The 14,171-nt window shown below is 38.8% G+C and overlaps 1 protein-coding gene across 1 annotated transcript in view; it reads left to right on the forward strand.

Moving 5' to 3' along the window:
* Nucleotides 1-14,171, forward strand: part of LOC137320498 (small conductance calcium-activated potassium channel protein 2-like) — a 147,114-nt gene that overhangs the window by 45,776 nt on the left and 87,167 nt on the right. The window contains exon 3 of the mRNA XM_067982189.1: nucleotides 2,076-2,494. Within this exon, the coding sequence (XP_067838290.1) occupies nucleotides 2,076-2,494 (419 nt within the window). The remainder of the gene's footprint in view (nucleotides 1-2,075; nucleotides 2,495-14,171) is intronic.

Raw genomic sequence — 14,171 nt, forward strand, 5'->3', positions numbered from 1 at the left:
CTGTTTTCTTCTATACTAATATCGAAATCAGTGTTTGTATTAAAATTGTAAAAGGTAGCAAGATTTTTTATTTGTAAAAAAATTGCGGATAAATGCTTGTCACTGGTCTTATTCTGCTTTATAATGCTCACAATTTGACAGAATACAATTTCTAAAACATCATAACAGCAACTTACATTTATATAGGACCGTTTACATATGAAACATCCCAATATGCTTCACAGAAGAGAAATGGACATCAAGCAGTAGTAAAAGAATTAGAAAATACAACCAAAGAGTAGCCTTTATTGCCATTGCTATTGTTTCATTCTTTAAATGCTAGTTGGAGACATAATGGGAGTAGGTATTTTGACCCTAAAAATTCATGGGGGGGAGGGCAGTGTGGAGAGGCCCATGCGGCATTAGTGCCAAGATGCATCTATCCATGTGGGGTCAAGGGGAAGTCATGTGATTTAATTGCCTTCGGCAGGCTAGGGCCGCATTAATGGCAACCACCTCGCAAAACAGACTGAGGGATGGGGGGATGAGATGGGGGTAGTGGGGCATTGGGTTCTCTCCTGGAAGAAACATGCAGGTGTCACCGTGGCTTCCTTGCAAGAGGAGCTACTTTAAATAAAAATTTAAGGGGTAAATCTTCAGGGGTCCAGGCCTCAATCCTGGTTTGGACCTCCAGATGGTCCCCACATGCACCAGTGGGCTGGGAAGTTTGCCTGGTTTGACCAAGTGTATCTAACCTGACCATACACTGGGTCACTCTGAAGGCCCAGACAGGGTGACTCCTGATACAGGGAGTCGGTGCTCTGACCCTGCCCAACCTTTACAACAGTGGCCTTGTAAGGGGTGGATGAAGGCTCCTAGATCTGTGCCGAGTGTAACCGGATCCTGACCCATTTTCTATCTGTTTCCAGTGTACTCCCGCCCAAGGTACGAAGGGAATACGATGGAGCAGCCATGGATTTTTGGGCTTTTGTGTAGCACTCCCGCCCGAAGCCTCATCATGCATTCCAGTTCAGTGAATTTTTGAGCTGGAACTACCCAGAATCCACCATTCCCAGTCGTGATCCAGAGAAGTAACATGCATGGTGTCACATTGATAGAGTGCTGCCAAAGCCCTTCACCAGCAGCTTTAAAGAGTAAATTATGGGAACGAGGACAATAAGACCTTTTTCTGTGCATTTCTCACTATCCTGGTTGCCTTGTTATCCTCCATTAATCCTTAAAACTGCTTGCTAAGGCAGTCTGGGTGCAGACATTTTAGATAGCACTCCATCAGCGTAACATTAAGGATCAGGGGACAATTCAGAAGAATACGCTTTCCCTCGAAATTTAAGTTTGTTTTTTGCCAATTGTTGAAATATGCACTTAACAAAAGTACAAAAATGTGTGCCTGTAAAAATAGTTTGGGAAATGTTATTTTATATTTGCAATATCAGAATAATTGAAACTCTGATAGATAAACATTTTACCATTATCAATGGAAAGAAAGAGGGGAGATGAACTCCAAAGTTATATACTTAAAAAAAACAGCCTTTAATACAGACTTGCCCTTAAACTGCAAATTTGCAGACATCCATATAAAAGAATTGAGGAAAATCTTAACTTTAAAAAGTGATATATTCAAGAGTTCTATAGTTAAGTTTGGGTTAATTAAATGTGTGCCTGTTGATTCTTCTATAACAATAATTTGGTCTGATTGTATTTGAGACTTACTGATGCCGTATTTATATTGACTGCTTTTTGTTTCATGTATGAATCTTTTTAAAAATGAAAACCCAATGGATGTAATTTTGACTTTGGGCCATAGTATAAAACGAACGATATCGATTCAGCCACCAATTATACATCTCTCCCGATTTTCATTTCCATTGAAGTCATTGAAGTTTTTTCTGCCACACCAACTGAAGAACTAACTAATGCTTTTAAAATATCTGAGTCTCACCAAGGTACTATATTGTCTATACTGCTGTTTGAAGATGATTTTAGTGAGTAATATGGCGATTTCTGCACTTGAAGTGAATGCTGATCCTCTTTGTGAAAATTGGCCAGCGTAATAAAACTATACCATTTCCTTGCAGTTATTCATGGTAGACAATGGCGCAGATGACTGGAGAATAGCCATGACTTATGAGCGGATTTTTTTCATCTGTTTGGAAATACTGGTATGTGCTATTCACCCAATACCTGGAAACTATACTTTCACTTGGACAGCACGCCTTGCCTTTTCGTATACAACATCTATAGCAATAGCAGATGTGGATATAATCTTATCAATACCAATGTTTCTTAGACTTTACCTTATTGCCAGAGTAATGCTGTTGCATAGCAAACTTTTTACGGATGCTTCGTCAAGAAGTATTGGAGCACTGAATAAAATAAACTTCAATACCCGTTTCGTAATGAAGACTTTAATGACAATATGTCCAGGAACAGTACTGTTGGTTTTCAGCATCTCATTGTGGATAATTGCAGCATGGACTGTCCGAGCTTGTGAAAGGTAAGCAGTTATTGTGCATCAGCTTTTTCAATGTTTAAACATGAGAGAATTATGTTTTAATTCCAGATCGTGAATGATTTTAGCAATCCAAACTTTCTGTGCCTAACAGTAAACGTTGCTGGTCTCTTATAATGGGTAGTTTGTTACTGTTGTTATCTTAATGATGTTTTTTCTACAGAATTTGTTTTTGGATTGTTCAATAGTTTTATTTGAAAAGTTTTAAGGAAAGAATCTGAGAAATATCAACAAGATAAGGTGGTGCATTTATTTTATAGAATACGTTATGTGCAAGATGTTATTAGACATGCAAGAGTGCATGTTTAATTTATCTGATTTGACATTAATGCTGCAATGGATTCTGTGTAATTACAACATACCTGTGAAATTAAATAGAATCAACAACAACTTACGTTTTTACAGCACTCCTCACCCACAGAAAGACATCTCAGAGTACTTTAAAGGGTGGAGGACAAAAATGGACACCAAGCAGGAAAGAGAGAGGGAACAGTGAGGTTGGGGAATGAGGGTGAAAACAAAGCCCATGAAAAGGATTTTAGGAAGCTTCTGAAAACAGGGCTGGAGGGAGCATGGCATAGATATTTAGGGAGGAAGTTCCAGAGGGCAGATGTATAGTGACTGAAAACGAGTGCCCACCAATGATGGAGCAGAGGGAATGAGGAGTAACATTGTGTCAGAGGATGAGAGGATGTGCACGGTGACATGATTGGAGGAGATCACTGAGGAGAGTGGAGAAAGACCATGAAAGGATTTAAAGATGAGGATGAATATCTTAAAATCAATTTTCTGGGACAAAGATAGCCAATGGAGCTTGGTAAGGATGGGTGATGAAAGGGCAGGACTTTGTGTAAGTGAGGATGTAGGACATAGCATTACAAATGAGTTGTAATCTGTAGAGAGTGGAGGATGGAAAGGAGAATGATGAAGAAGTCTGGCCTCGAGAGAGAGGGTCAAGGAAGGTGAAAGAAAATGGTTTGGGTAATAGATCAGATGTGGGGTAAGAAGCTCAGCTGGGGATCAAACAATACACTCAGGATTCACACTGCCTCCCCTATGGTGTCTCACTCTAAAGAAAATATATTTTATTGCACTTTCAAGTGGCTCATAGTGTATACAAAGAACACTCATAAGAACATAGGAACAGGAGTCGGCCATGCAGCCCCTCGAGCCTGTTCCGCTATTAAATGAGACCATAGCTGATCTATATTCTAACTCCATCCACCCGCCTTGGCTCCATACCGCTCAATACTCTTGGTTAGCAAAAATCTATCGATCTTAGATTTTAACTTATTAATTGAGCTAGCATCTACTGCTTTATGTGGAATTGAATTCCACACTTCTACCACCCTTTTGTGTGAAGAATTGTTTCCTAACTTCTCTCCTGAATGGCCTGGCTCTGATTTTGAGGTTATGTCCCCTTGACCGAGACTTCCCCACCAGCAGAAAAAGTTTCTCTTTATCTACCCTATCAATTCTTTCAAGATCCTAAAAACCTCAATCAAATAACCCTTAGCCTTCTATATTCCAGGGAATATAAGCCTAGTTTATGGAATCTCTCCTCATAATTTAACCGTTGGAGTCCTGGTAACATTCTAGTGACTGCGCTGCACTCCTTCCAAGGCCAGTATATCCTTTCTAAGGTGCGGTGCCCAGGACTATACACAGTACTCCAGATGTGGTCTAACCAGGCTTCGTATAGCTATAGCAAAACTTCCTTCCCTTTATAGTCTAGCCCTCAAGTTAGAAAGGGTAACATTCCATTAGCCTTTTTGATTATTTTTTGTACCTGACTACTACATTTTTAGTGATCTGTATACATGGATCCCTAAATCTCTTTGGACCTCCGCTACTCCTAGCTTTTCATCATTTAAAAATTACTTGGATCTATCCTTTTTTGGTCCAAAATGGATGACTTCACACTTGCCTGCGTTGAAATCCATCCGCCACAGTTTTACCCACTCGTTTAATGTATCAATGTCTCTGTAATTTTATGCTCCTGTTTACACTACTTACTATGCCACCAATTTTTGTGTCCTCGATAAACTTGGATATATGACTCTCTATTGCATTATCTCGGTCATTAATAAATATAGTGAATAATTGAGGCCCCAGCACAGATCCTTGTGGGACACCACTAGTCACTTCCTTCCAAGTCCAGTACATAACCATTATCCCTACTCTCTGTCTTCCACCACCTAACCAATCTCCTAATCAGGTCAATAATTTGCCTTCAATTCCATGAGCTTTAATTTTAGCTAACAGTCTCTTAAATGGAACTTTATCAAATGCCTTCATAGACATTCCCCTGTCCAGTACTTTAGTTACTTCCTCAAAAAATTCAATTAGGTTTTGTTAGATATGACGTACCCATTACAAATCCATGTTGGCTCTCTCTAATCAGCTCAAATTTCTATAAGTGCTCAGTCAGTCTGTCCTTAATTATAGATTCCAGTAACTTCCCCACAACGGATGTTAGACTAATAGGTCTATAATTTCCTGGTTTCTCTCTCGCACCTTTCTTAAATAATGGAGTTACATTTACAATTTTCCAATCTAAAGGGACAATTCCTGAATTGAGAGAGCTTTGGAAGATTATGGCTAAAGATTCTGCAATTTCCTCACCTACTTCCTTTAAAACCTTGGGGTGAAAACCATCAGGATTTGTCCGTCTTTAGTGTCGTTATTTTTTTTCTAGTACAGTTTTCTTGCTGACGTAAACTTCAGTGAGTTCCAGTCCTTGATTCATTATTAGCGGTATGGAGTCATACCTAGCACAAAGGAAGATGGTAGTGGTCATTGGAGCCCAATCATCTCAGCCCCAGGACATTGCTGCAGGAGTTCCTCAGGGCAGTGTCCTAGACCCAACCATCTTCAGCTGCTTCATCAATGACCTTCCCTCCATCATAAGGTCAGAAATGGGGATGTTCGCTAATGATTGCATAGTGTTCAGCTCCAATCGCAACGCCTCAGATGATGAAGCAGTCCGAGCCCGCATGCAGCAAGACCTGGACAACATCCAGGCTTAGACTGATAAGTGGCAAGTAACGTTCGCATCACACAAGTGCCAGGCAATGACCATCTCCAACAAGAGAGAGTCTAATCACCTCCCCTTGACATTCAACGGCATTACCATCGCCGAATCCCCCACCATCAACATCCTGGGGGTCACAATTGACCAGAAACTTAACTGGACCAGCTATATAAATACTGTGACTACAAGAGCAGGTCAGAGGCTGGATATTCTGCGGCGAGTGACTCAACTCCTAACTCCCCAAAGCCTTTCCACCGTTTACAAGGCACAAGTCAGGAGTGTGATGGAATACTCTCCACTTGCCTGGATGAGTGCAGCTCCAGCAACACTCAAGAAGCTTGACACCATCCAGGACAAAGCAGCCCGCTTGATTGGAACCCCATCCACCACCCTAAACATTGACTCCCTTCACCACTGGCGTACAGTGGCTGCTGTGTGTACCATCCACAGGATGCACTGCAGCAACTCACCAAGGCTTCTTCGACAGCACCTCCCAAACCCACACCCTCTACCACCTAGAAGGACAAGGGCAGCAGGCATACGGGAACAACACCACCTGCATGTTCCCCTCCAAGTCACACACAATCCTGACTTGGAAATATAACACCGTTCCTTCATCATCGCTGGGTCAAAATCCTGGAACTCCCTTCCTAACAGCATTGTGGGAGAACCTTCACCACACGGACTGCAGCGGTTCAAGAAGGCGGCTCACCACCACCTTCTCAAGGGCAATTAGGGATGGGCAATAAATGCTGGCCTCGCCAGCGACGCCCACATCCCATGAACGAATAAAAAAAAATTAGTTTCCTTGGAACGTCAGGTATGTTATCCTCTTCCTCTATTGTGAAGACTCAGTTGATTGTTGATTTTCCATTGGATGTGCAATCAGTTTATTAAAGCCCAGATTAAAAATAAGTAAAACATAATGTTCTGGGTACGATAATAATTTGTCAATTCCAGTTTCATATAGGTGTATAAACCTGTTAAGTTTGTTTTTTGCAGTCATACTTGTAGCAAGAGAGATATTCTCCAACTATCTTAAGCAATTGCTAATCCGTCAAATCATTCCTCCTCTGTTATACTATTCTAATGCAATCTAAGTACTAATCTGTGATAAAAAAGCAACATTCATGGTGTAAAGTATTGTTTTGAGTGAGGACAAAAAAAAACATTGTGGCCTTAAAGCGACAGGACCGTTTACACACAGCTACACTTTAGCAGCAGGATAATACAGTGTGTGTTACATGGTATAATGGATCTGACTTTATAAAATAGCATATCATCCAACTTACAACAACAACTTGCATTTATATAGCGCCTTTAATGTAGTAAAATATCCTAAGGCGCTTCTCAGAAGCATTATCAAACAGAATTTGACACCGAGCCACAAAAAGAGATATTAAGAGGTAGGTTTTAAGGAGCGTCTTTAAGGAGGAGTGAGAGGTAGAGATGCGGAGAGGTATAGGAAATGAATTCCAGAACTTAGGGCCTAGGCAGCTGAAGTAAACGGCCGACAATGGTGGGGTGATGGAAATCGGGGATGCGCAAGATGCCAGAATTGGAGCAGCACAGAGATCTCGGAGGGTGGTCGGGCTGGAGGAGGTTACAGAGATTGGGAGGGGCGAGGCCATGGAGGGATTTGAACACAAGGATGAAAATTTTAAAACGTTGCCAGACCAGGAGCTAATGTAGGTCAGCGAGCAAAGGGGTGATGAGCAATGAGCAATGTGATAAAAGATCTGCTAGTAATTATAAAACAGGTTAAAGTGCATACATTTTGTTTTCCATTTGAATTGATAATTCATCAAAATTAGTCTGAAACAAATGTGGCCGATTTACTGAGGGGCAGTAAAACTTATGGCCATTTAAAATGTTCTGTAGCAATCAGGATAGATCTTGACTATACATCCTTCTTGATTAGATATACTTGGAAGAAAGGTAAACGTGATGCTACTCACTTGTTCTCTTTTTGGTCTTTTCTCTAACACTTTGGCAGCTAATGAAATACTGTTGTTGGTGGTATTCTAGTGCTCTCTTAGTATGACTATCCTGCCAGCAAAGAATAGCAGAAAGGGGATACAAATTAAAATGTCTGGCTACAAAGGAGTTATACTAAATTGTGAAGCAGTGTTTAATTTGAATAATAGTATGTGATGTATAGTTTCCAAATGGACGTAATTAAAATATTTGAGAATAAACTCTGCTCTTCAAACTGTAAGGAGAACTTGTGTTTTATAAATGGCTTGTTTTTTTTCGACAAAATTCTCCACAAAAATGAGTGATTTCTGAAAGATCAAATTCCAAATTTAGAAACACTTTATTAAATTACCATCACAATAAATAAAATACAATCAAAACTGAAACACAATGAAACTTTGGAGATTTTAGGATGTAAGATCGTCCAGTAGTATGGCTCCTACCAGTGGGATTCAGGGAAGTGGGGACCAGGAAATTGAATGGCTGGTGGTCCCAACCAGTCCCTGAAAATTCACCCCACGTGTATTTCCATTGAGGCTGTATGCCTGTGCCATTTGTTTTGAGTGTGAACCTTAGTAAACATGCAGCATGTTAATAGAGGCCTTTAGCAAGCCTCTAATTGTGTTTCCGATGTTTGATCGGAAGCTCGCCTGTTGTAACCCTGTGCTAAAGAAAAGGTACTTGAAGTCCAAATTTATAGAGACAGAATGGAAGGATTTTTAGTCTTTTATGAGTTGTTTCTGGTAATTTTGAAGTAGGAGTTAATATTTTTCATTTTGCAGATTTTTTTTAGTATTAATTTGTTCCAAATGTTCGGCTAATGTTTAATATATCTTTTTTCTTATCAGGTTATGTTGGGAATGTTTATGTGATGAGAAAAGTAGCTGAATCAATATTATCAATATCAGAGAAACTGACTGTATGGAAACTCTCCAAGAGTTCTGCAGAACAGAAAGATCCTTATGTGTTTCTCACAATACCAATGTTTCTCACAATACCAATATTTCTCACAAGGCCAATGTTCCTCACAATACCAATATTTCTCACAATACCAATATTTCTCACAAGGCCAATGTTCCTCACAATACCAATATTTCTCACAATACCAATATTTCTCACAAGGCCAATGTTCCTCACAATACCAATATTTCTCACAATACCAATATTTCTCACAATACCAATATTTCTCACAATACCAATGTTTCTCACAATACCAATATTTCTCACAATACCAATGTTCCTCACAATACCAATGTTCCTCACAATACCAATATTTTTCACAATACCAATGTTCCTCACAATACCAATATTTCTCACAATACCAATGTTCCTCACAATACCAATATTTCTCACAATACCAATGTTCCTCACAATACCAATGTTCCTCACAAGGCCAATGTTCCTCACAATACCAATGTTTCTCACAATACCAATGTTTCTCACAAGGCCAATGTTTCTCACAATACCAATGTTTCTCACAAGGCCAATGTTTCTCAAAATACCAATATTTCTCACAAGGCCAATGTTTCTCACAATACCAATATTTCTCACAATAACAATGTTCCTCACAATACCAATATTTTTCACAATACCAATGTTTCTCACAATACCAATATTTCTCACAAGGCCAATGTTCCTCACAATACCAATGTTCCTCACAATACCAATATTTCTCACAAGGTCAGTGTTCCTCACAATACCAATGTTCCTCACAAGGTCAATGTTCCTCACAATACCAATGTTTCTCACAATACCAATATTTCTCACAATACCAATATTTCTCACAAGGTCAATGTTCCTCACAATACCAATGTTCCTCACAATACCAATATTTTTCACAATACCAATGTTCCTCACAATACCAATATTTTTCACAATACCAATGTTTCTCACAATACCAATATTTCTCACAAGGCCAATGTTCCTCACAATACCTATGTTCCTCACAATACCAATATTTCTCACAAGGTCAGTGTTCCTCACAACACCAATATTTCTCACAAGGCCAATGTTCCTCACAATACCAATGTTTCTCACAATACCAATATTTCTCACAATACCAATGTTCCTCACAATACCAATGTTCCTCACAAGGCCAATGTTTCTCACAATACCAATGTTTCTCACAAGGCCAATGTTTCTCACAATACCAATATTTCTCACAAGGCCAATGTTTCTCACAATACCAATATTTCTCACAAGGCCAATGTTTCTCACAATACCAATATTTCTCACAATAACAATGTTCCTCACAATACCAATATTTTTCACAAGGCCAATGTTTCTCACAATACCAATATTTCTCACAATAACAATGTTCCTCACAATACCAATATTTTTCACAATACCAATGTTTCTCACAATACCAATATTTCTCACAAGGCCAATGTTTCTCACAATACCAATATTTCTCACAATAACAAAGTTCCTCACAATACCAATATTTTTCACAATACCAATGTTTCTCACAATACCAATATTTCTCACAAGGCCAATGTTCCTCACAATACCAATGTTCCTCACAATACCAATATTTCTCACAAGGTCAGTGTTCCTCACAATACCAATGTTCCTCACAAGGTCAATGTTCCTCACAATACCAATGTTTCTCACAATACCAATATTTCTCACAATACCAATATTTCTCACAAGGTCAATGTTCCTCACAATACCAATGTTCCTCACAATACCAATATTTTTCACAATACCAATGTTCCTCACAATACCAATATTTTTCACAATACCAATGTTTCTCACAATACCAATATTTCTCACAAGGCCAATGTTCCTCACAATACCAATATTTCTCACAAGGTCAGTGTTCCTCACAATACCAATATTTCTCACAAGGCCAATGTTCCTCACAATACCAATGTTTCTCACAATACCAATATTTCTCACAATACCAATGTTCCTCACAATACCAATGTTCCTCACAAGGCCAATGTTCCTCACAATACCAATGTTTCTCACAATACCAATGTTTCTCACAAGGCCAATGTTTCTCACAATACCAATATTTCTCACAAGGCCAATGTTTCTCACAATACCAATATTTCTCACAATAACAATGTTCCTCACAATACCAATATTTTTCACAATACCAATGTTTCTCACAATACCAATATTTCTCACAAGGCCAATGTTCCTCACAATACCAATATTTCTCACAATACCAATGTTCCTCACAATACCAATATTTCTCACAATACCAATGTTTCTCACAATACCAATATTTCTCACAAGGTCAATGTTCCTCACAATACCAATGTTCCTCACAATACCAATATTTCTCACAATACCAATATTTCTCACAAGGTCAATGTTCCTCACAATACCAATGTTCCTCACAATACCAATGTTCCTCACAATACCAATGTTCCTCACAATACCAATATTTTTCACAATACCAATGTTCCTCACAATACCAATATTTCTCACAAGGTCAGTGTTCCTCACAATACCAATGTTCCTCACAAGGTCAATGTTCCTCACAATACCAATGTTTCTCACAATACCAATATTTCTCACAAGGTCAATGTTCCTCACAATACCAATGTTCCTCACAATACCAATGTTTCTCACAATACCAATATTTCTCACAAGGCCAATGTTCCTCACAATACCAATGTTTCTCACAATACCAATATTTCTCACAATACCAATGTTCCTCACAATACCAATGTTTCTCACAATACCAATATTTCTCACAAGGCCAATGTTCCTCACAATACCAATGTTTCTCACAATACCAATGTTTCTCACAATACCAATATTTCTCACAATACCAATGTTCCTCACAATACCAATGTTCCTCACAATACCAATGTTTCTCACAATACCAATATTTCTCACAATACCAATTTTCCTCACAATACCAATGTTCCTCACAATACCAATATTTCTCACAAGGCCAATGTTCCTCACAATACCAATGTTTCTCACAATACCAATATTTCTCACAAGGCCAATGTTCCTCACAATACCAATGTTTCTCACAATACCAATGTTTCTCACAAGGCCAATGTTTCTCACAATACCAATATTTCTCACAAGGCCAATGTTTCTCACAATACCAATGTTTCTCACAATACCAATATTCCTCACAAGGCCAGTGTTCCTCACAATACCAATATTTCTCACAAGGCCAATGTTTCTTACAATACCAATATTTCTCACAAGGCCAATGTTTCTCACAATACCAATATTTCTCACAATACCAGTGTTCCTCACAATACCAATGTTTCTCACAATACCAATGTTTCTCACAATACCAATGTTTCTCACAAGGCCAATGTTCCTCACAATACCAATGTTTCTCACAAGGCCAATGTTTCTCACAATACCAATGTTTCTCACAATACCAATATTTCTCACAAGGCCAATGTTTCTCACAATACTAATATCAATATTCAAGAAACATCTTCCTAAGCATATGTGCCAGAAAAACTGACAAAGAGCTTCAGAATAGCTGACAGCCCCAAAAAAGCTAACAACTACAAAAAAAAACATACCACTGAATTTTTTTTTTATTATTATTGTTTAGGGATCACGTTCTGTAATTGAATTTGTTTTTCTGTCAAAACGGAATCTCATTGGTCTCACGTATGACATATGAAAAGCATTACAATGAGAGTAGTGGCACATGAACTTGTCATGACTTAAGAGACAGCTATACTCTATTCCATTGGTTGTATTATATAGGGCAACAAACTAAAGTATACAGAAGTATAATTTTTGCAGTGGATTTGGAAATTTTTGAAGGAGGAAATGAGCTCTGATGGTGTAAAATGTAATTTATAAGGAGGCCTGGGAGCATAACCCTCCCCTAAGAAACTTTGATTTTTTGACACTTATTGGTGCATTTTCCAGCATTTTGAAGTGCATTGGGATATTGCCATTGGTTTTTGGACTTAGCAAAGGAGGCAGCGACCCACCCCCCCACCCCCACCACCTTACCAAAATTAGTTGTATTTAAAAAATTGAGTTTCTAACTTTTTAAATTTAATTAGTTTGCCCAATGGCTAATTTAGTGCTCCTCGGAGTTTGTACCCAATGACTGTTACTGCTAACCCACCCATTCCAGGGGCCAAGCTCCTGTCTTTATGCAATACTTTACAAGCTTGCTCCATACTGAGTGGTTGATGACTATTCCATGTTATTTCTTGCTATAGTTGCCTGGTCTTATAAAGGAGCCATTTCCAGTTGCTTGGTGCCCTGGAAACTCATTGGAGCTAAAGAATTTCAATAACATCGCTATATGTGGAGAGCTATCCTCAACCAATGTATAACTCGAGGTATATGGTGGGCGCACCTCATTTTATTGCAGCAAAATCTTGAAGCTGTAGAGAAAAAAAAAATTATTTTCATGTTTTGTAGGCATATCCTCATGGGCAGCTGCAGTCCCGCAATTAGTTCATCCATGAGCATAAAGAACCAAACCAATCCCTGTCTTTGTGTGTGGTAATGGATATATATATATTTATCTCATCTTTATTCCTGTGTGTATTGTAGTTCCATTCTTTCTAACAGTGCATGCATATTCTTTCTGTCTCTTTGTCATTATCTGTGGTTCTATGCCTATCATTGTAGCTGAAAGTCCCTGCATAGCTCTCTATCACACTTTACTCCTCTTCCTGTGTGTCTGTACCTTTTTCTTGATATACCTGTGCTTTTTTGCCCCATCTCCCTATTTGTCTGGACCCTTCTCTTTACTCATTTCTGACTTTTTCCAGTCTCTCTCTCTCTCTCTCTTTCACTTTCCTTGTGTCTAGACCTTACTATCTTCAAATGTCTGAACAACTGTCTCTACATCAGTGTCTGAAGATTTTTTCTGGGAACTCTGTCTGAACTGAACTTCTCTCTAATATAGTTATGAGGATAGACTTGAGATACTTGGACTATTTTTGCTGGAGTAGAAAAGGCTAGAAGGATATTTAATAGAGGTTTTTAAAATTATGAAGGTTTTGAATGGGTGAATAGAGAAAGACTATTTCCTCTGATTGGGAAGTTACCATTGGGGGGTCATCAATTTAACATTAGCACTAAGAGAGAATGAAGAGAGAGATTAGAAGAAATATCTTTAGAGAGTTGTTGGTGTGTGGTATACTTTACCACAGAGGATGGTTGAGGCAGAGACCGTTACATCGGCTGCAGTGGCCATCAAGGTTATCAGCTGCTCCTCCTGTGCTCTGGATTAGGTGTCTTGAAGTAGCAAACAGGTCAACTCTCCTCGCACTCATCTCATACACCAGCACCTTCTCTTCACCAGCCTTCAAACAGAGGGTTTGATTGTTGTGATGCTCCATCCCTTGGCCAAAGGGATGCTTCCACACTTATTCTGCCAGCCACTTATTTTTCCTAAAGTAACCTTTACAAAGGCCCAAATATTTAGTGTTTTTAAAGGCTTTACAACTTTTTGCCTCGATATGCAGCTGTTTACCTCTAAATAACCACATCCTTTACGGGCTGTGACTTCCTGCTTCCCCTCTTGCAAGCTCCCAGAGTGTGTGCTTGAAGCTCATTTTTTTTTACATTATTATAACTAAGCTGACCCCAGAATTTCCAGGGTCAAATCAAGTCGGGTCTGTGGACACATCAGTAAATCAGTGATATTAGTTCAAATGTTATCATTTGATTATTGATAATTGG

Source organism: Heptranchias perlo, chromosome 4 (genome assembly GCF_035084215.1).
Source record: "Heptranchias perlo isolate sHepPer1 chromosome 4, sHepPer1.hap1, whole genome shotgun sequence".
Classification (NCBI taxonomy): domain Eukaryota; kingdom Metazoa; phylum Chordata; class Chondrichthyes; order Hexanchiformes; family Hexanchidae; genus Heptranchias; species Heptranchias perlo.